This window comes from Sylvia atricapilla, chromosome 20 (assembly GCF_009819655.1).
Source record: "Sylvia atricapilla isolate bSylAtr1 chromosome 20, bSylAtr1.pri, whole genome shotgun sequence".
In the NCBI taxonomy this organism is placed as follows: Eukaryota; Metazoa; Chordata; class Aves; order Passeriformes; family Sylviidae; genus Sylvia; species Sylvia atricapilla.
The window spans coordinates 7234174-7255887 of record NC_089159.1 but is presented as its reverse complement, the minus strand read 5'-3'; the positions used below and the strand labels follow the sequence as shown (position 1 = coordinate 7255887).

Sequence of the window (21714 nt, the reverse complement as noted above, 5' to 3'; positions counted from 1 at the left end):
GGACCAGGGACAGCAGAGGAAAATGCAAATTACAGCTCTTCAGTTTCCAGTTTATTTTCTTTTCAGTTGTTTGGAAGGAGTCTCTGAAAACTGGCAACTGCTCACAGCTGCTGCTCCAACAATCAGCTACTCTTACTTGTCCCTATTCTGCTTTTCCACTTTTTTTTTTCCCCAAATCTGCCACCTAAACTATGGCATTGACCTGTGATTTATGAACTTTTTATAAACAAGTTGTGAAGTGCAGGAATGAAGAAATCGTGGATGAAAAACACTGGAGAAAAAAAAAAAAAACACGTGTTCCAAGTGGAGTGAGGTATTTGTAGTGGTAGGAAGAAAGGAAATTACTTGTTGAGTTTATTGAAGCAGCAAAACGCTTGTCAAGAATTTCTGCTTCAAGCTTTAGAACAAAACTAAACCTCATTTCTTTATTAAAATAATGCAACTATTCAGCATTATTGCCATGAAATGATTCTTTTCAAGCCCTTTTCTTGTGATAATATCCCACTCCTTCCTATCCTCCTGTACAGGAGATACAGAGTCACCTATAAATACATAATTCAGTGACTCCCTCAAAACTTCGTTGTGTCCATCCTCATCCCCATCCTGTTGTCTGTATTTATCACAACATCCAGCAAAGCTGTCCCTTCCCAGGGAAGCTCCTCTTCCTTCTGCCTCTGCCTTCATTGGATCCTGCTCGCCCGGACAGATCAGAGCAGGCAAATGTAGCCACCCACCTCTAGGAGGAAAACTGAGCTGCAGCCCTGGTGAAACACAAAGTTTATTCGACCTAAAGTGACGCAAAAATTCTTAAAGAGCTCTTTGGCAGCAGATTATCTGGAAATCAGACCATGTGAGGGGGACTGGTGTACAAAAAGCTGCCCAGGATGCTGAGCTGCCCAGAGGCTGAGCTCCCCAGGCTGAGGTAAATGTGGGTGAAGGGGACTCGAGCGTGGATCTCTCCAAGGGCAGCGCTTCGGACCGACCCCAAACACAGGTACTTTATAATTTTGTTTTTGCACAGCGGTGTCTGAAGCACTTTTATGAAATTCAGACAGACACAGAGACAGCTGCTCCTCAGAGCTGCCCCCCTACAGCAGCAAATGCTGGGAGTTTCATTAACTTTCCCTCCTCGTTGCCTCTTTCCACTTCGGTTCTAAAATCTGAAATGAGAATGACAGGCTAAAAATCTCTGCTCCGGGTTTTGTTTGTTTTTAAATCAGATTTAAGGTCTTTGACAATTTCTAAAACATTGTCCATCTAGCAAAGCTTTGGGGGCAAAAAAAGATACATTGAATTTAGTTCTAGTTTTCCTCGGGTTTGTAAAACTTTTTGTGCCTTTTATTTCTTTCCTGCTGTTCCATGCTCTGCTCTGTCACGTTCAGGCACTTGTCCAGCAGTTATGAATGTCGGGAGTCAAATGCCTGCAGCAGAACATGTTCTGACAATCTAAACTTAAAGAGTTTTGGCAGCCCACGTAACTGCATTACAGATGTAAAGTTATTTAAAGCTTAAAAAAAAAAAAAAAAAAAAAAGCATTAAACTATAAGGGAAAATGAAGGAAAGCAGCAGAATCCAAAGGAAAAATAAGAAAAAAAATTACACAATTTTGGCTGTTATTTATTTTGAAAGGGTGAAGTGAGCTTTGTTAACCATATTAAATTATATTTTAAAAGGTAAATGGTTCCAGCACAGTAAATTATTGAACTCAATGGGACAGATTTATTGCAAGTAATAAATCTGAAGAGCATGTCCTATGTATTTATAATCAATCATGTTTACTGAAACCAACTGGTTTGCTGGGTTAGTTTGCTAAGAAATATAGAGTTTAATTAAGGAATGCAATGCAACTGAATATATAAATAGGCAAGGAAAACATGTTTTGGTATGTTAAGAAAGCCTGGGGGGAAAAGAGATCAGGCATTTAATGGATTTGGATTCTTGAAAATGTTGTGGCATTTTTTTAATGTGGTTTGTCAGACATTTACCAAGGAAGGGCGCAAACACTTGGGCTGCATCTTCTGGTGATTTTGATGATGAATTTACCGTAATTTTCTTGGAGAATACATTGCAAACTTCTCATATAGCAAGTGACTGTTGTGACCATTTTCTAATTGGACAGGGCATGATGAATTTCAGATGGTTAAATTAAGAAAAACCGTCCCAAAAGTAGAATGTAATAACAACCCAAAATTATTCCCAGACATGGAAATGTGCAGTGTGTTTAAGTTCTTTCCTGCTTTCCTTCATGGAAATATAAATTACTGAGTTTTCATTAGTAACAACCTAAAGAAATACTAATTCTGTGTCCTGATCTCCTTCCTGATGCTCATGTTTGAACTCTTTTCCCAACCTATGTGTTTGCAGCTCTGGATCTTGTAGAACTGATAAAAATACAATGAGCCCTGCCTGTGGGATAAATGTTTCATAAAGAACTTGAGCAGAACTTGGAGCCTGAATTCAGGGCTGTAATTTGGAGATAGTCATTAACAAATCCCCTTCAGAGAAACATAATCTGTTACCCAGGGATGATGCTCCATTTATTTAGTGATGTTTGCTGTGTTATGACCCTTCCTTCAAGTTTATATAAATAACTGGAGGAAGAATACAAAAGCAATATCATCCCCTCCAGGCTTATCTGTTTCCTTGCACTACACACAGACACTCTGAGCTAAAAAAATGCATTTCCCTTCCTCCCTGATCTTTAAATGACTGACACCAGTTTGGCACTCTCACTACACTACAGTGGCTGATGTCTCAACAGAATTATAAAGGTAAAATTTTCTCTTTCCTGATGCCTTTTTAATTTCAGACTGAGACATGGACAGGGATGTGACATAAAGCTCCCAGTGCAGGTTTCTATTTCCCCCACACTGCTCACTCTTTTCCCATCTCACCCATGTTTAGCCTTACCTGGGAATACAGGAGTTAACCTCTCCTTGTGCCACTCTTTGGGAAGCAGCCTTTGACTCTCCCAGGAGTGCCACTGTCCCACCAGCAGGACTCACTGCGTTCACTCTGCTTTAGCAGGAATCTGAGGGTGCCCTTGGAGCCCCACAAACATCCACACAAAGGGTCCATTTTGTCACCTGCATGCTCAAAGTTTCCTCTTAAAATACTCCCAGGTCACAGTGCTGTACCCAGCTTTTGTAACATTTAAAATCACTGGCACTGGGATCAAACCTGTTACGATTCACTGGACCATTAATTTCACTGGGGTTTGACCACTCTTTTTCAAAATCAAATTTTTTGATTCTCTTCAACTAGAAAAGAATTTCTTTAAAAAATCTCCTGAATAAATTAATTTTCTGTTGTGGAGGGATGATCTAGATATCAGTTTAGATCTGCTTTACACCTAATGTCCCAAATCTGTGGCTCCCAAGTATTTATGATTATCAGGTTTTGAAATCTGAAATACAAACTGTCACACTTGCTAATGAGCTAACAGGAAAGGACATTCTGGGTCCTCATTTTTCAAACAAGTCAGTAAAAAATTAACACATTCAACATCAAAATGCACTAACTATTTTTAGCATTATGAACCTAAATATGACTTGTGCATGATACACACAGCAGGTAAAATTCATTGTAATTGAGAGCAATGCGATTTAATTGGCTAAAATCTTTCTTTTTTAACAAGTCCTCACGGTATGGGGACATCTCTTCTGTGATACTTTGATTTAAGGGTTGCTCCTGAGCTCTGCAAACTCAGAGGAAAATAATGAAACCTCTCTGGTTCATTTGTGGCTCAGAGGTGAGAACAGGTCCAGCCCTGTCCTGCCCGGGGTGAGTGAGTCCTATCTTGTCATACAAACGTCTCACTTTGATATTCGAGATAAAAGTAATGTCCTTGGACTCCTTCCATTTATGCACAAACTGCCTGGGTGAGCTGCAAGGTGTCCTGTGAGTCAGGCAGCTGTAACTTTAGCCATCTTAAATTCTTGGTGATAAATGTGAGATTTAGGTCAAGTTAACAGGAGTCATCCCAGCGTTTGATTCTGTTTGCCAACACCCTGGGCCGAGTCTTCTCCTTGGGGTTCAACTTCCCTGCAAGTGGCGGCATGTGCCGGGCTGGAGGCAGGGGGATGGAGGAGCGGTGGGATGGGAGGTGGGACCCGAGTTTTCCTGCAGCCCAGCGAGTGCTGCATCCCCACTTCCACGGAGTTAGCGCGTGGAATAAGAGCATCGTCTGTGTGAGGTGGAATTTATACACACCTACAAATTCTGTGACTGTGAGAGTTCAGACGGGAGGCACCGGGGGTGGGGAAGGCGCTGCAGCCCCACCTCAAACTCAGCAGTCTCCCTTGACTCGGGATTCGCCTCCCTGGCAGCATCCCTCCTCTAAAAAGTGCCGAGAGCAAGAAAACCCCGTTGTGGTGGTGCTGGGAAGAGCTGTTTACTCCGTGGCAGAGGAAAGGCGAGGGATTCCCGCACTGCCAGGAGAGGTCACTGCGAGCCTCCAGGAATGAACGGGAGCTGCTCCATCACTGGAGCGGGAGGAATGGGGCTCCGGGCCAGGGATGCTCCTCGAGGATTGCTCGGCAACAGGCGAAAGAGCCGGATCTGTGCATCAAGGAATATGCGGGGATTTTACATCTGCAGTGTTGGTTCGAGTTCCATCTCCGTGTGGGAGATAGATAAATAGAATTTAATTAATGTTTGGCTGATGTGAACCGCGTTGGTGGCTGCGGCCAAGCGTGTGGAAACACATGGCTTCAATTATCCATCCAAATGTTTTCAACCAAGCTGGAATAGCTGTGGAGGAGTCCAGGGTCACTCCTCTTTAGTCACCCTTTGCTCAGGGAGGGTGACATTCCCAGGGCTGGCACCTTCCACGTGCTCCTGGATGGAGCTGCCCTGCAGAACAGCCCCAGCTCAGGGCACCAGGGCCTCCCAGAGGAGCAAAGTCACGTCTGCCAAACACAGATCAAAAGGAAACCAAAGCACAGAGCCTCTGTCTCCTTCCCTTTTTTATCTCCCCCTTTTTCTCCTGGCAGCTAATTAGGGGTGATAAGGAGCCAAGGTGCAGTTATGTAACAGCAACCTTTGTGACAGCCCGCATTGAAAACAGGTAATAAAGTGTTATTTCTGAGATCACTGCTGTCAGCATTCAGGCACCTGAATTTAGGAATCTGTGCAGAGAAGAAGTGGAGGCTGAGGTAGGCAAAATTCTTCACTATTGGGGTCATTTTCCCCTAGATATCTTCCCTGGTGTCCCAGCAAATTTCCCAACCCCAAGAGCTCTCTCTGCAGCTCTTTATAATTTTTGTAGTGCTCACAGTGCCTTCAATTTTTATTTTTTTTCTTGATTTGTAGCAAAGCAAAGAAAAATGTACGTTCTCTCAAAGTTTGTTTTTTTTTTTATGGTGTAATGAAATAATCTGGAACTGTTTTGTTTGCATGTGCCAACTATGCCCCTGTGAACTCCACTGTGTAACCGTGGACTTCATCATTCCAGAGGTTTCCCAGGATGGCTGACGAGCTGTAATTCTTGTTCAGAAAGAAACTGTTCAGATTTCAGCTGAAGCCCCTGAAAATTCACATGTAATTTTGCATATTTGAGGCTCAAACTACTGAAAATTCTACCAAAGTATTTCAAATAATGTGATTTTTTATAAGTGGGTTTTTTTGGTTTTTTTTTGTTCTGTGGTATGCAGAAGAACAGGAGGAGTTTAGGTCTGGATGGACAATGATTCTGGTTGTCATAGATTTTGGAAATCAACAATACACTCTTTGACCTCCCCCCAGTAAAGAGAGCACTGAAAAATGTGCAGAAATAAAGTATTCTACAAACACAGTGAGAGTTTAAGGCTCAGGTATGGAAAAATCAGTCCCATGAGACAATGCAGTAAAACCAACATCCTTTACTGCGTTCCCATTTATGGGTGAGAGGTGTAAAGTCCAGAAGGGCTCAGGTTACTTTGCCATATTCCCACCTGGTATTTACCATGCCCTATACAAGGGGAGGATTGGCTGTGGCCTTCCCTTGGATTTCTGTGTGGCCACCAGGGCTGCTTCCATCTCCACAACCTCTTTTGGGACATTTGGAAGGGTTTGGACTCCAAAGGCATTCAGATTTTATAGTCCTGCAGGTAAAAGAGAACCTCCTGTTCTTTGCCCTGGTGTTTTTCTCTGGAACTCTGAAGATATTTTGATATTTGTGGACGTTTAATTAACGGCAGCGAAGCCCTTGCTCATGTAAGAATTCACATTAATGATGCACTGCATGCTGTATGAGAAAAAAGAGATTATTTGGGTAGAGGCAGAATGTAAGCCTGGAGATCTAAAGATTTCTGAAAGTTATAAGCAACATTTTCAAGTGACTTTTATCTCAAAACCATCCTCCTGTTTGTTCTGCAGCTCAATAACTTTGCTTCTCTTTCTGCTTGCACTGAGAAATGTTTAGAAAAGGTTTAACAAACTGTCTTTGCAAAAGGTGGAAAGCTGGGAAAAACTTCAATTTTAATAGCTCTGATAATCAGCAAATTCTAGAAATAAGCAAATCATATCCCTTCTCTGCTTTAGTTTTTCCTGCAGTCAAAAATGAAATAAGGCTTATTTTTTCTGGTAGGATGTGACTAGAACAGTTACTACCATGATAAAATGTTTTGAAAATGAAAAATCAGGTGTAATTGTAATAATTTAATCTTGGCATGCTGTAGATTGTGTGACTCTTTGCTAGCAATAAAACAGGGTTACTGCCCTGGGGAATTTACAGCAGAGGACATCAGCTCCTGTTCCAAGGTTTTGCTGGCTAAAGGCAGCTGGGTGTTGACATTACCTGAGCAGATCAGCAGGAGACAAAACATGACCTGCTCACAGAATCACAGCTCCTTCTCTGTTATCATTGTTCTGCAGGAAAAGTTAATTGTGTTATACTTTATTTCAGGATGGTTTATTTCCCTTTTATTCTGTTTTTAGCACATACGAAGAGGGCAGACGGGCCAGGGATCTCCCCAGGGCCTGGATTTTTTTGATGGCAGTGGGCAGGAGCACAGGAGTAGTGCCCACCACCCTTCTCAGGGCTGGAGCCGTGGTGTCAGCAGATCCAAACAGAATGGAAGATGCTTTTATTTGCCCAGGGAGTCAGATAAAGCCAGGGACAAATTCTGTCCTTTAGACTCACAGGTTATCTCTTAATGAGAGGAATCAAATTGAAGTTTATGACCTCTTCTCCTTGTTACTAGTGTTGACTGAGCATCAAAAGTAGGTTGATGCAAAACCACTGAGATTTAAATATTTTTCTGAAGTTTCATTTAAGCCTTCTACATCTGCTGCTAAACAGACCAGACACTGTGGGATTTCTGAAGAAAGGTGATCATGAAACATGATTTTTAAATCCATGGTTATCTCATATTTATTTAATGAATTCTTTTCCCTTCATACCTGGTGAATCTAGAAATTGCCACAAGATGAGTGGATGAGCCGCAGGATGAACTTAGGAAAATGAAAATAAAAGTGCCACTAAGCTCTGCCCTCAGTTTGCAAACTGGGAGTCCAGCAGTGTGCAGAGCAGAAGGTGATAGCAGCAGGACTGGGACTGGGTGTGAGGTGTCCAGCAATGCACAAAGTCCAGCAGATCCTCCTGAGAGGGCGTGATCCAGGTACACCAGGTTCTGCTGCCAGAGGATGATTTCTTCCTGCTTTTCTCTGGACAAAATCCTAGATTATCTGCTCCGTGATTCACGTTGCATGCTGTGATGGTTAATTACCTCTGTATTTTAATCACAGAATCTGCTGGCTGTAACTTGAAAATTACCAGCACCAGTAAGGCTTGTAATGGATTTTCAACTCTTTTTGGTGTCTTAGATGGTGCTTGTGCCCTCAATCTGATGGATTTAAGTATGGAAGAGGAATTCTAAAAGTGCTGGGAATAAAGGTGTGGGAAGACAAACCCCGAAGGGACCCTGTGGTGCTGCCTGTCTGCCAGTGACTGGAACAAATCTCAGAAAAAAATGGAAAAAAAGGCCACAAGCAATGAGACAGAGCCCCTGACTTCCAAGAAGGATGTCTCAGACTGTAGCAAAGGAGAAGATTGTAAAGAGAATGGACTTCTGGTCAGGACCCCTAAATCTGCCCTGCGGCTGGTGGAGGATGGCAACAAAGTCCACCCCAGCCAGGGGGACAAAGGGGAGGCAGCTCAGATCTCCAATGGTTATTCAGGGGTCCAGAGCTCAGTTCCCTGCAATGGAGAGGTGGAGGATGCCCAGGGCACAGCCCCAGCAGCCACCACCACCACCACCACCACCACATCCACCACCTGTGGGGCTGAAGCTCAGCAGCAGCTGATGGAGCTGGAGGACAGAGAGACCTGGAGTAAAAAAATTGACTTTCTCCTCTCCGTCATTGGATATGCAGTGGATCTGGGAAATGTGTGGAGATTTCCTTATATCTGCTATCAAAATGGAGGAGGTCAGTGCCCACTCCTGTTCATTGTTCCTTAATGCTGAATTTCTTGGTTTAGAAATGGATGATTTAGGGGCTTTTAAAATATCATGTATAACAAATGACCAAGGAGAACTCATTCACTGAAAAACCTAAATATTGGGATAAGATAATGACAGAAAGCCTGTTTAGCACAGCACAACTAGAAGGTGAGAACCAGGTAGGTGCAGACCCACTCCAACACCTTTCCCTTTCCCAAAGAGCATTTTAAAATCTGATAAACCAACATGTCTAAACCAACTCATGAGGAAAGCTGGGTCTTTGACTCACTGACATAAGAGACAAAATATAAATCTAAAATCTAATCGAGGAGATCTTAGAAAGGACTTTTGCCTCTCTGATGTAACAAAGGCATTTTATTGGAGAAATTACTAATTTTATCTGTAACCTATCTCACAGCTATGAGAGTCAGTGGAGTCTTGGTGAATCCAGTGTTGCAAAAATGTGAGGAGTTTGGCCTGAGTGCTTATTCTTGTTCACACTGCTGACTAGTTACACTTAAGAGAAATCCCACAGTAATTCAGTGGTGTGTTGGCCAGGGAGGGGATATGCATTTTCCCTGTGGGATAAAAAGAACTCCTGTTTATGGAATGCTGGTACTGTTGGAGGAGAGGTCTGTTGAGAGTTACAATCATCTGCTTTCTCTCTTGCAGGAGCATTCCTCATTCCTTACACAATCATGGCCATCTTTGGAGGGATTCCTCTCTTCTATATGGAATTAGCACTAGGACAGTACCACAGGAATGGCTGTATTTCCATTTGGAGAAAAATATGTCCTATATTCAAAGGTAACCAAGAGAAATGGAACTTTCTGAATAACTGGGAAATTTTGCTATAAAGGTGATATTTCAGGGGAAAGAAAATCTCATAAATGGAAGTAAGACTTGTTCTACACAAGATTTTGGCTTTACAAAGAAAGCTTTCCTAAAACTCCAGGTACACCTGCACGTGTGTGTATACACATACAGTATGCAACTCAAATTCCTTAGAGAGAGGCTAATGAATTGCAGAAATTTAGGGACGCATAGAAAATATCTCTTTATAAGCATATTCTGTCTTCATTAAGGATGTTTTGCTGGAATCAGAGTATTCCTGAAGTCACAAGAAATGCCAGTGTTCTAAACACTTGGGAGGAAGTGTGTTCCCCCTGCAGAGCTGCCTAAGACAGTTACTAATGGTAGCTGATGTGATAACCAATTCCCTTTCTCTTTTTTTTTGCCTGAAATTCACACTGATTGAATGCAATTATTTCCTGCCTCTCCAGGAATTGGCTTTGCCATCTGTATCATAGATCTCTACGTAGCCTCCTACTACAACACCATCATGGCTTGGGCTTTCTACTACCTCATCTCCTCCTTCACGGCGGAGCTGCCCTGGACCAGCTGCACAAATCCCTGGAACACAGGAAACTGCACCAACTACTTCAGCAAGGACAATGTCAGCTGGTCCCTGCACTCCATTTCTCCTGCAGAAGAATTTTATACGTAAGTGCATGTAAGTGAGGATGGTGGTGGTAGCCCCAGACTGCTGGGACACCAGCAAGATTCTCCTGGGAGGGCAGCAGGGCTGATTGTGGATGGCACCCTCTTCAAATCACTGGATTCTTGTAGGTGGGCTGTAAGCTGAGGGTGTATGAGGAGTGCTTTGTTTTTTAGCAGCTTCCCAGTTAATGTCTGCTGTCACTTATCTCCACTGGCGTACCATTAATAGAACTTTTAATTAAAATAAAATGAATCCTAAATGTCATGACTTTGAAGGCTGCTTATCGAGATCTCAAGATTCCTTGTAAAGCTCAGACCACACTATGGGACTGTTAAATGCATGTTTAATATAAGCATTTGTTTAAAAAGCATCTCTACTGTGTTTTTCTTTCCTCTTGCAGTCGTCAGGTTCTGCAGGTGCACAGGTCCAATGGGCTGGATGACCTGGGGGGCATTAGCTGGCAACTGACTCTCTGCTTGTTGTTAATCTTCACCATCGTGTACTTCAGCATCTGGAAAGGGGTCAAAACATCTGGCAAGGTGAATGCAAAAGCAGCACACGTCAACTTGTCTTGAGGCAGTTCTGCCTGAGCCAATTAACTGTCAGGGGATCAGCTCAGGTTGTTGCCATGACAGGGATTTTGGGCTGATGTATTTGGGGAGCACTCGCTGTACAGTGACTGCTACTCTTATCCGAGAAATAAAGAACAAAAGTAAGCGACACCACTGTTCTCTGGGCAGGAACAACCCTGTCAGAGACAGGGGACAGATGTGCAAACTGCCTGTTTACAGATCTGCAGAGAAGCTCATGTGAAGATGCTATAAATGCTAAGAGATATAATATGATTAACTAATTCTTATTATCCCTGTTAACTTTCTACCCGTGGCAAACGCTCTCACCATGTTCCCTCACAGGTGGTTTGGGTGACTGCCACGTTCCCTTACATCATCCTCTTCATCCTGCTCGTGAGAGGTGCAACTTTGCCTGGGGCTTGGAGAGGTGTCCTCTACTACTTGAAACCTGACTGGCAGAAACTCCTGGCCACTGAGGTAAAAAACTTTGTAAAAGATTATTAGAGATTTGCTTTCAGCCTATCCATGTGTGTATCACCACAGATACATAAAGCATGACTGAATAGATGTTTTAGCATGGATTTGAGAGCCTGAGTCAACATCCTGTCCATAATTATAAAGAATTTTAAAGATTAGAGTCCACCCTCAATTTAGCTTGAACTAAAGGCAGAGCTCCCATACAGTGGTTGAACAGAATGAGTGATGTGATTAGAAGAAAACAAGTGACCAAACATTTTTCCACCAGGACTGACACTGAGTGAGAAGCTGTGAGTGCTCCAACACTGGAAAAAAATCCTTCTCCTGTGAGAGTCACACTGAGCAAACTGAATTTATTAAACCTAACAAGTGGTACAGCTGCAGTTTTTTGGCTTAAGGGGATGAGTACAGCCCTCCAATGTCCACAGCTGCCTCTCTTTAAATAGTGCAGGTTACTGGAGCAGAAACCTCTATCTCCATCCTGTAACAAGCTTTGGCAGATGAGCCCACGGACATCAACTAAACCCAGTAAACTCATGCAAGTGCCTGTGGAGGAGGAATAGATCAGTCAGGCCTGCATACACCACCAAAATCTGAAAGGAAAGCAGGAATGAGGACAAACTGAGCTAACCAACAAACCCCAGGCCCTCCAGTATCTGATCCAGCCTTGAACTCTGTGGATGACAACGAATCCATCAAGCTCAAGGCTGTGCTCACTTCACTGCCTATGAAAGTGTCTGGTGAGGAGGGTGATGGAAAAAACCCCAAAGCAATAAATGCTACAAACAAGAAGATTAAAAAATTCCAGTGTTTGCAAGTCTGCTGCTGCCCAGCTGATATGGAGAGTTTTGAATGAAGAGGAAATGAAAAGACACCAGTCTCTGATAAAGCAGCATCTCCAATAAGGAACCACATCTTCTGAAAAAGCAATAAAGGCCATTGATATTGTATTGGATGTATCTGGAGTGAGGACAGCAGATTGCAATCTGTGTGCTGGGTGATGACAGAGCTCTGTCTGGGTGATACAGGATGGCCTCACACGATGGGAGAGAATATTAGAAATGAGTTGTAATGAACTCCATGTTTCAATCAAAAGAGAATAAATGAATGAGGACTTTCACCTTCAGAAAGAGAGCTGATATTGTACTTTAGAACATTACTCATTAGGGCTGAGGCCACTTTTCAAGTACAACACGCTTTTCACAGCAAGATCATCACACTTGCATCTGTCACAACAAAGCTGAATTGAGCCCCAAGAACCAGAACTGCATCCACACAGTCAAATGGATATCCATAAATCCAGGAGAAGTCCACATAGCCTGGAGGACACATTGCCAAACACAGGACTATTCTACAGCACACAGAGTTTGGAGGAAGATTTGGAAGACTTCAAAAGCATGGGTAGAAAGTTCTCTGTACACTGCAAAACTTGTTTTAAATTGATTACAGACAATTCACTGAATTAATCGAAGATGCTGTCAGAAGTGCAACAGCCACAACAGTTCTACAACAAACATTCATGTTTCAACATCTCTCTCAACAGAGCGTCTGTTAGACCAGGACTAGGACATAGGCAGACCAATTAAAGACTCTTTTGTAGACCTAAGTGATATTCTGAATGTGCCAAACTCATTCAATCTGTTTGATGTAATGTTTTTCTTGCTTTCAATATTTTTCAGGTTTGGGTAGATGCAGCAGCTCAGATTTTTTTCTCCCTGGGACCAGGTTTTGGGGTGCTGTTGGCTTATGCCAGCTACAACAAATTCCACAACAATTGCTACCAGTGAGTTCTACCTTATTCTATAAGTAAAATCGAGTTAAAAAATATAACTGTGGGTATATATATGAGAAAGAAACAGGGTGAAAGGCACTAAATTGTCAGACCTGTGTACATAGAAACCAGAAGTAAGTGTAACAGAGGACCTGCAATCTAAAGCATTTCTCCTCTGTTGCCTAGCTTAAAGTAAGATGATTTTTACTAATTACAGCAAGAGGTCTAAAATGCAGCAACCTGCCACAACAAAATGGACTAAACCTCTGCCAAACCATCACATTGTAGTTATTTAATCTCTGTAGTTAGTTAGAGAATAACTTCATAGTCTTGAACAGGAAGGTAATTTATGGTTTTTACTTGTTACCTGAAAAAAAATTCTATTTCTAACTTCTAAAATAAAAGTCTCAATTCTTTAATATTCACGTAGTAATTCCTATTCTTTTAAAACATCAAGATGTCAGTATTCAATCCAGCGGCAGACTGATGTTACGGCATCTGTACGGGTTTGAGAAAAAAAGTAGTCATGGGTTATTGGGGTTTTTTACCCTTCCTTTCATATCTGCTGCTTTTTTTTCCCCCTTGTACTCCCCTGGCTTTTCTAGGATTGTGTAGATTGTAGACCAAGAGGTTTAAAGCCTTTCTAGCAGGTGCAGATTCCCTGATGAGAGTTAGGTCTTTTGTTGCAGAGATGCTCTGGTCACCAGCACTGTGAACTGCCTGACCAGCTTCGTGTCTGGGTTTGTCATCTTCACCGTGCTGGGATACATGGCTGAGATGAGGAATGAAGACGTGTCAGAGGTTGCCAAAGACACTGGTAGGTTAACATTTCATACACATCTCAAACTGCTTCTAAGATAGAATATATTTGTATATGTACTTCTAGATCGAGAGCAGCCCAAGTGACGAGAAATATTTTGTATATTATTCAGGATGCTGACTTTATTGGGCACTGTTATACAGTGCAGCTAAAAAATCTAGCCCATAAACACTACAAATAAAAGCCAGAATTGCAGTTTCACAGATGTGGTGGTCACTGCACATGGCACAGCAGCCTGGGGGGAGGAATTTTCCCCTGGGAGATGCTGTGCACAGCCTGCCCTTCCCTCAGCAGCACTGGCTAACAGTGATGCCAACTCTCTGCTCCAGGACCCAGCCTGCTCTTCATCACCTACGCAGAGGCCATTGCAAACATGCCAGCTTCCACCTTCTTTGCCATCATCTTCTTCCTGATGCTGCTCACGCTGGGGTTGGACAGCACGGTGAGTAGCCAGTAGGGGAGACCCTCGGGGCACAGCCTGACCCCCTCAGGCTCCACAGAAACAGAATTACAGACACTGCACTGGCACTGAGGGGTTTGCAGCACCTTCTGTAAGACAGATACTCCAATTTTTATCTGAATAGGTTTAAATATAATCAAGTGATGTGTCACTGTCATGCTGTGACAATTAATAAGACCTTGAAATATAAGCAAAGCACTTGATTTCTACACTCCTGGTTGAATGCAGCCTTCCAGGTTCGTTTCTTGCTTGTAAACTTACAAAACAATTATGAAAATCTGGAGGTTTTTTTCACACAAATTGGATTTAAAAGGTGGGAACTGGAGATACACTAAAAAATTGTCATGTGAGTCTGGTTTTACAGGTGGAGAACCAGCTCCTTCCAGCAGCACTGAACTCAGCTGATTTCAGTCTTGGTCCTACTGAACCACCTCTCATTTCTCCACATCCTGGTGCCTGCACAGGACTGCCTTTGGATGACAGTGCATTCCCACAGATACTTGAACACTAAATACCCACCCTAAAGAGTTAAAAGAAATTAGGAGGAAAGACTTGTCTAAAAACCCCAACTCCACAGCAGAACAGAGCCCCAACATTTCAATGCTGTAATGCTCCTTTAAGCACTCAAACATACTTTTGAGGAGGTAACACTGCCCTCTATTTTCCAGTGATTTTTCCATGCTTTTCAGTTTGCAGGACTGGAGGGAGTGATTACTGGAGTCCTGGATGAATTCCCACATGTCTGGGGCAAACGCAGGGAATTGTTTGTCCTTGGTCTGACCATTGTTTGCTTTTTGGGGTCTCTGGCAACCCTGACATTTGTGAGTATTTCTGCCACCTCCAGCCTCCCTTGCTGGCACTTTCCTGCCAATGACACCTTGGAGAGGGTAGTAATTTTTTGAAGAGAGTTTCAAGAAATCAGATTGAACCTCCAGCCTGTTTTCTTTATGCATTAGAAATCTATTACTTGGAATAAATGTGAATGGTATTTCATAAGGAAATATGTTGCAAAATGATCCTACTGCAACTCATGATGTGCTACACATCATAAATGATGCTGCTCATCAGTCATCAGACAACCAGCCACATTTTTTATGTGGTTTGTTTCTTGTTCCCAAAAGCTCCATGTTTAAAAATAACATGAATAGTTATTATAATCTTCACAATGTGTAAAAAGTATTCTGAATTAAAAAAATATTCTAGTAATGGATTTCCTGGATCTTCCTCATTGTTTCAAGGCAGAAATCATCATTAGTCACATCAAATAGTTCCCATGGGGCTTGTAGATTTCATTCTCACAACGAGCGATTTTTGAATAATGAGTGTAATGATCATAAGGGAAAAAGAAAGAAATACTTGGCTTTCCTGTCATGTTTCACTCCACCTGCTCATTTATGTGTAACTTCCTTCTTATGTGAAGTGTTTGCTGTAAAAGGATGCCGAGTTCCTCTACAAGAGGTCGCCTCTTTCATGGTTCTAGATCCCAAATGGAAAGAAAGCAAAGGAATGCTTTACTTATTTTCTATGCAGCAGCTATGATCCCTGGCGGAGAAAGAAGAGGGCATGCAAAAAGCCATCCTGTAAAATCCCCTTTGTTCACTAAAATCCAGCCAGAAATGCCAGCAGATTTTAACTTCTCTGCCTGGCAGCCCCTAAGGTGAGGGGTGTCCACAGAGAGTGAGCAGCTCACTGAGGTTTCCCTGGCAGAAACAGCCCCAAAGTGACAGGAATGGGTGAATTTCCCACTTGTGAAGGTTCTGCTCCAGCCACAGGCAGCACCAAGCACAGCAGGGCAGGGTTGCCATCTCTGGATCCTGGGGACACTGACAGTTTGATCTCCTTTCCAGGGAGGAGCGTATGTGGTGAAGCTGTTTGAAGAATACGCCACGGGTCCAGCTGTCCTGACCGTCGTGTTCCTGGAGGCAGTGGCTGTGTCCTGGTTCTATGGTACCTCCAAACACCCCTGACCCAAGCTCCTGAGCTCCTGCAGCTCAGCATTGCCTCAGTCCTGAGTCTGTGGTACCTCCAAACACCCCTGACCCAAGCTCCTGAGCTCCTGCAGCTCAGCATTGCCTGAGACTCTGCAGACAAGACCAACCATGTCTGCAGAAAAGAGTTTACAGAAGCTTTTTACAAACTCACTGACAACTAAAAGCAGTGAGAATTAGTATTAATTGCTCTTTGACAGAAGTACACAGGCATCTAAAAGTAACAGGAGGTGTAATTCAGAATAATTAAGGATTTAGTGAAATTAACAGTTACAGGAACAAAATGGTCTTCTGGGATAGATTCTGAATTTATTTGCTGGGCATAAAAATGTGTGGAGTATCTAAGAAAAACTTAATCTGCCATCCTCCCTGTCCTCTCACTTGTCTCCACAGGCATCACCCAGTTTTGCAATGATGTGAAAGAAATGCTGGGCTCTGCCCCAGGCTGGTACTGGAGAGTTTGCTGGGTTGCAATTAGTCCCCTCTTCCTTCTGGTGAGTTTTCTTTAGAGCTTTTTCTCTCCAGCACAAGAAAATCACCACTGAACAATGCAGCTCCTTAGATTTCTAAAAGCTGAACTCAGAATTCTCTTGTGAAGTTCTTTAGTAACAATTTTTGTTAAACCAAAAAGGCTCAATTAGTGAGAAACTCAATACAGTGCTGCAAGATCTTGTTACTAAATCACAGTTTTAAGGTTTTTTGTAGTTGAATTAGCTGAATAAGTCTGGGTTCTGAATAACTCTCCCCCTGTCCTCTGCTAAACAAATTTACTTTGTTTTGGTGATTTATGTTTACCTCAGCAAAATGAAGCAATAAAAGTTGATGAAAAATACTGTCAGAGGAGGAAAACCAAGATAAGTAAATACACTGTCTCAGCAACTGCTGATGGACAACTTCAGAATATTCCACTTAAAATTTATAGCAGTTAATTACAACCATTATAAATCTATTATTCAGAATTGGAAATACTGTCCCAATGTTTGGCTTGGCAGCATTATTAATAGCATTTGAACATAAAGTGTTCATTTCCTGATTCAAAATTAGTTCATGCTACCTTTTATTCTGGCTGGCCTTAGTGGGAGCAGAGCAGGTCAAGAAGGAGTTTATGAAGCACAGAATCTAGATTTAAGTGAATCCAAAACTACAGTGTGAATCCAAAACTCTTGTAATGATCAAGGTATAATTAACCGACTTTCATTTTATTACCCCTAGAAAGAGAAGTCTATGAATAAAAATGTCACAGCACAGTAATTTTTATACCCCTGTCCTCTTTGTAATCCTAAACCAGCAAAATAATCAGAGAAGCACAGAGCTCTGGGCATGTGGTTACCAGGCAGAGCTATTTGCATTCCCTGAGGAAACTCACCTAAAATAAGGAAAGCTCAGGATGTAGGATGTCATTTCTGTACAGAAGTTTTGCTGGTTAATCCTGAGTTTCTGATGATACTCTGGAACAAACAGTCAGAGATCCTTCCCAGGACAGTCACAAATATTATTCCATATTCAACTAAAAGTATTTGTTGTTTCCTAAGGAATTTTTCAGTCATGAATGATGCTCAGGAACATGATCCAACAGCAGTAACTGAGCTGATGTTTTTTCTTTTTCGTGTTCTGACAGAGAGCAGTGTAGTGTGGAGAGCATCTGCTTTGGGAAGGATCCTTTTGGTCTTTGTTTTGTGATATGTTGTTGATTTGTTTTAAATCTCCACTCATGTAATTTAGGATTGTTTTCAGTGTCAACATATTTTTAATCTTGAGTCCTACTCATTTTCTATTCATTTCTCTGCTATGCTGGAACACAGTTTTCCAAAGTGTATGCCATCAAAATCCACATATTCACACTTTCCCCTTTTTCTCTTTCAGTTTGTCACTTGCAGCTTTCTGTCCCACCCTCCTGAGCTGAGGCTTTTTGATTATGATTATCCTTACTGGACCACAGTTGTGGGTTACTGCATAGGAACCTCCTCCATCATCTTCATTCCCATCTACATGGTCTATCGCCTGGTCATCACCCCAGGGACACTGAAGGAGGTATCTTTGATGCTCTGTTGCTTCTGTTTGACTGTTAGGAAGGAGGTGGTTCCTAAAAATATCATGACTGGCTGTTCTGTTCCTGAATTGTCTCCTTCCCATTCTCACAAATCTCCCCAGTTCTTATTGAGGCTGCCGAAAAATTCTTATAAAATATATCAAGTATTTTTTTAAGCTCTGATGAACTAGAGAGTCTTCCTAAAATTCACTCCAGACACTCAAAATGCCCCAGCCAAGCAAATAAGGCAGTGCAAGGCTGGTTTCCTTGTGTGTATCTGTAAGAAAAGCTTGTTTTTCTCTCACACATTTAGTAAGATGTCTCTACCATAAATCTATAATGACAATACTGAAATTTCTTTTAAGTTCAAATGAGTATCAGTTCATAAAGAATATGTTTAGTTGGCTCAATGTATCCAAGTAAACTGCAAAGTCCTAAAGCATTAATATGACATCTGCCCATCTTTAATTTCAATTATGTTATAAATAATTTTTAAAATCCTGCTGTGTACTTCTATAGCACTTTCCATTTTCATTGTGCTAAGAGGCCAGAAACACTCTTAAGTAGTTCAAGAGGTGTAGCTCAAAGTCATACTTTATTATTAATCTCTTTCTAAATGGCTGGCATGCTGTGTATTGCCTCTAAAATCAATCAATTTCTAATACTGATTTCCTTCCAACAGCGTATTCTGAAAAGCATTACTCCAGAAACAGCTACAGAAATTCCCTTTGGAGACATCCGCATGAACGCAATATAAGCTGACCTGGTTCTGGGGGAGGGAAGAGGAGCCCCAAATGTCACTTTCCCCACCCTCTCCCCCCGAAGAACCGCCTTTCCAGCTGAGACAACCAACGGAGTTTTCCACGGAGGCACCATTGGAGAGGTGACGCCTCCAGCACGTTTATCCAAGCAATCCAATGACATCTACTGTGCACTTCCAAGCAGGCTGAACCGAGCGCTCACTCTGGAACACGAGGGAACATCCCTGCTCCGGGAGTGGCACCGAGGGCCTGCAGCAGCCCCTCCAGGACGAGCAAGGCAAGGCAGGATTAGGTGTAGACCCCCAGTGTGTGGCAGTGCTCCCGTATCTCCTCCCTCCGTGTGATCGTTCGTACCCGGGCAATGTCGTATTCGCTTCTAAGGTTCTCTACTTGCTTCAACTACATGGGAAAATGCACAAATATTTCTGATAGCCATACATTACTCGAGTAACGCAGGGGTTTGTATAAACTAGGAAAACGAAAAAAGGAAGTTCCTTAGGTTTGTGGTGGAGTAGAAGACAGAGGGAGAGGAAAAATGCTGAGCAGCACACACAGCTGGTAGCGTTGGCCTTCTTTTAATTTCCTCTGGTTTGTAGGTGGTAACAATTTCTAATGTTTCTTGCATAAAAAAAAAAATTTACAAAAACTTTTTTTGTGGTGTTTGAGGCTTCACTTTCCTTTAGACCCAATCAAGCCACAAAAACTCATCATGAGTTACTTGACAAGCACTTAAGTTGCCAGTACCTACTGTACTGTTTCCATAACCAATCATTATCCTGGCAGACCTACAGAAACTACAGACCAACAGTGAATCTTTCTGAGTTCTGATGCCAAAACGTGCAAGCTTAAAGATCTCTTTCTCTGCTTCACTTCCATTTTTTTACAGTTAATTTCACACCTAAAATTTGCTGGAGCCTCTGGGTATTTCCTCCTCTTTCCAAGTACAGAGGTAAACTTTAGACTAATCCTTTTGGCTGGCTGACAAAGGTACATTTACAACCATCCAAACCTACTTTGAAAGCTTAGCAGTTCATATTCTAATGGGACTGAATTGGGTTTCAAGCTGAAGCAGAAAAGGGAGGAATTTTTTTTTCTTAGCAGGAAGCTGAGTAGAGTTCAGCAGGATTGATTCTCATGAGAACAATCTATATTAAATTTCAAGGCACTGGCACACTGATTAACCCCCATGTCCATACTAAGCTCTTGACATGACCTGCACACACGTGCTCCCCAAATGTACCTGCCCTGGCCCTTGGAGCACACGAGTTCTGCTGCAGTGGAAGTGCAAACACAAGCAGGCATCATTCATGTACCAACTTGCATTGTACTTTTACTCTGGCACATAGATTATTATCAAAGTAAAATAAAATAAGAGGATAAAAGTCTCTTTTGTGTCCCTTTGCTAAAGTTGCCAAGGTTGCCTGTGCAGCCAGAGCAAGGGGCATTAAGGAACCTGTTGGAGTTCACCTGGGTATGAAGCCATTGCCAGGTGAGAGGAAAGCAGGGATGCTCTGTTTGCCTTCTGAAAACATTTCCATCAGTGTTCCCCCTTTGTGGACCTGGAGAAAGGCCTCTTCCACTTCCACTCTGTATAATGACTTTTGAGTTCATCTAAATCCCAATCCCAGTTTCCAATGAGGAAATCGTTTAAGAGGGACAAGGACTGTTCTTTCAGAACTAGACTCCTGAACTATTTTTGAAAAGGGAATACGTTCTTTAACTGCCACTAGAAAAACATAATAGATCTGTCTTACTGGACAGTTACTCATGGGAAAGTTTTGTAGCTAATGCCTCAAGTGTATTTGAAACCTACTTCCAAAAACTTAATTTTCTGAGTTCATTAACCAAAAAAAAAATACACATGAAATATCAAAGAAAGATGAATGAGGTATTTGTGTGTATCCAACAGCAAAGAGTGGGAAATAATGGAGAAACCCTACTCCATTTCCTCCCTCTTCAGACAGGTGTTCAGCCAACAACAAAAAAAAACCCTGCAATTTTTAAGACACTGACATAGGACAGACATTGGCTCCCTGGCAGGTTTCAGAGAGATCTCCCAAGAAATATCACATTTTCTAGTGAATTAAGTCAGCCAGGAAGCCCTGACAGTAACACAAGCTCTGCAACAGCTGAAACATAAGAACAATGTGCGCTGACTCCTGAGATACTGAGAGAGAATGAAAACTCTGAGAATTATTTGAAGATACAAAAAGCAATGTAGATTAAAAATTATTATTCCTGAATAATACAAAGATAAAATACATCCATGTTTTCATTCTATAAATGCTGAACTTGAAAGGCAGTTTAGTCCTCATTACTTTTTTGTTACATGGTGTACTAGTTTGAATATCTTACTATGGTAAGTTCATTTTTTAGTATTTCTATTTAGCTGAGTGGATGAAATACTGAGAATTTGATTTATTTATACAAGTAGGGTTTTTTTTCCTTTTACATACCCATCTGAAAACAAGTAAAGTAACAAATATTTATCAGGTAGCTCAGCAAGTAGCCATACCTTAAACACTGGTTTTGTATAAAAACTACTTATATTGATACCAAATGAGCTGCACTGCAGATACAGTGTTTTGAGGCAAAAAAAATCCTTCTCTTCAGCTCACCTTCCATTCATCTACCATGAGTATATCCTACCCTCTGTTCTGAGCAGTGAAAAGGAAGTAATGAACAGGTAAATTAGGACTATCTTTGCCTTTTAAAGAGAATTAACTGGAGTTTTAGCTGTACAGAACTAAGTATTCCCTCCAACTTGTACATGATGCACTTGTATTAATTTATGCAGCTGTTTAGTTACAAGTGTTGCAAGCTGATTGTAAGTCATCAGTATGTGCCTTGTACTGTAAACTGTTACTGTAATAAATTTAATATTCATAAACCATCTGCAGATGTCTCTTATG

The 21714-nt window shown here is 41.9% G+C and overlaps 1 protein-coding gene across 3 annotated transcripts; it reads left to right on the top strand.

Moving 5' to 3' along the window:
- Nucleotides 1-689: 689 nt before the first annotated feature.
- On the top strand, nt 690-21695 carry SLC6A4 (solute carrier family 6 member 4). 3 transcript variants are annotated; one of them, XM_066333421.1, is made up of 15 exons: nt 690-994; nt 7397-7601; nt 7807-8409; nt 9096-9230; nt 9707-9926; nt 10325-10463; nt 10839-10973; nt 12653-12756; nt 13434-13561; nt 13894-14006; nt 14714-14845; nt 15872-15971; nt 16406-16506; nt 17876-18043; nt 18724-21695. In XM_066333421.1, exons 3-15 carry the CDS (start codon nt 7953-7955, stop codon nt 18796-18798), a joined length of 2007 nt encoding a protein of 668 aa, XP_066189518.1. In that variant the 5' UTR covers nt 690-994; nt 7397-7601; nt 7807-7952; the 3' UTR covers nt 18799-21695. The 3 variants fall into 3 exon arrangements, with proteins under 3 accessions (XP_066189518.1, XP_066189517.1, XP_066189519.1); XM_066333422.1 differs by lacking the exon at nt 690-994 and adding an exon at nt 5636-5813; XM_066333420.1 differs by lacking the exon at nt 7397-7601.
- Nucleotides 21696-21714: the final 19 nt, after the last annotated feature.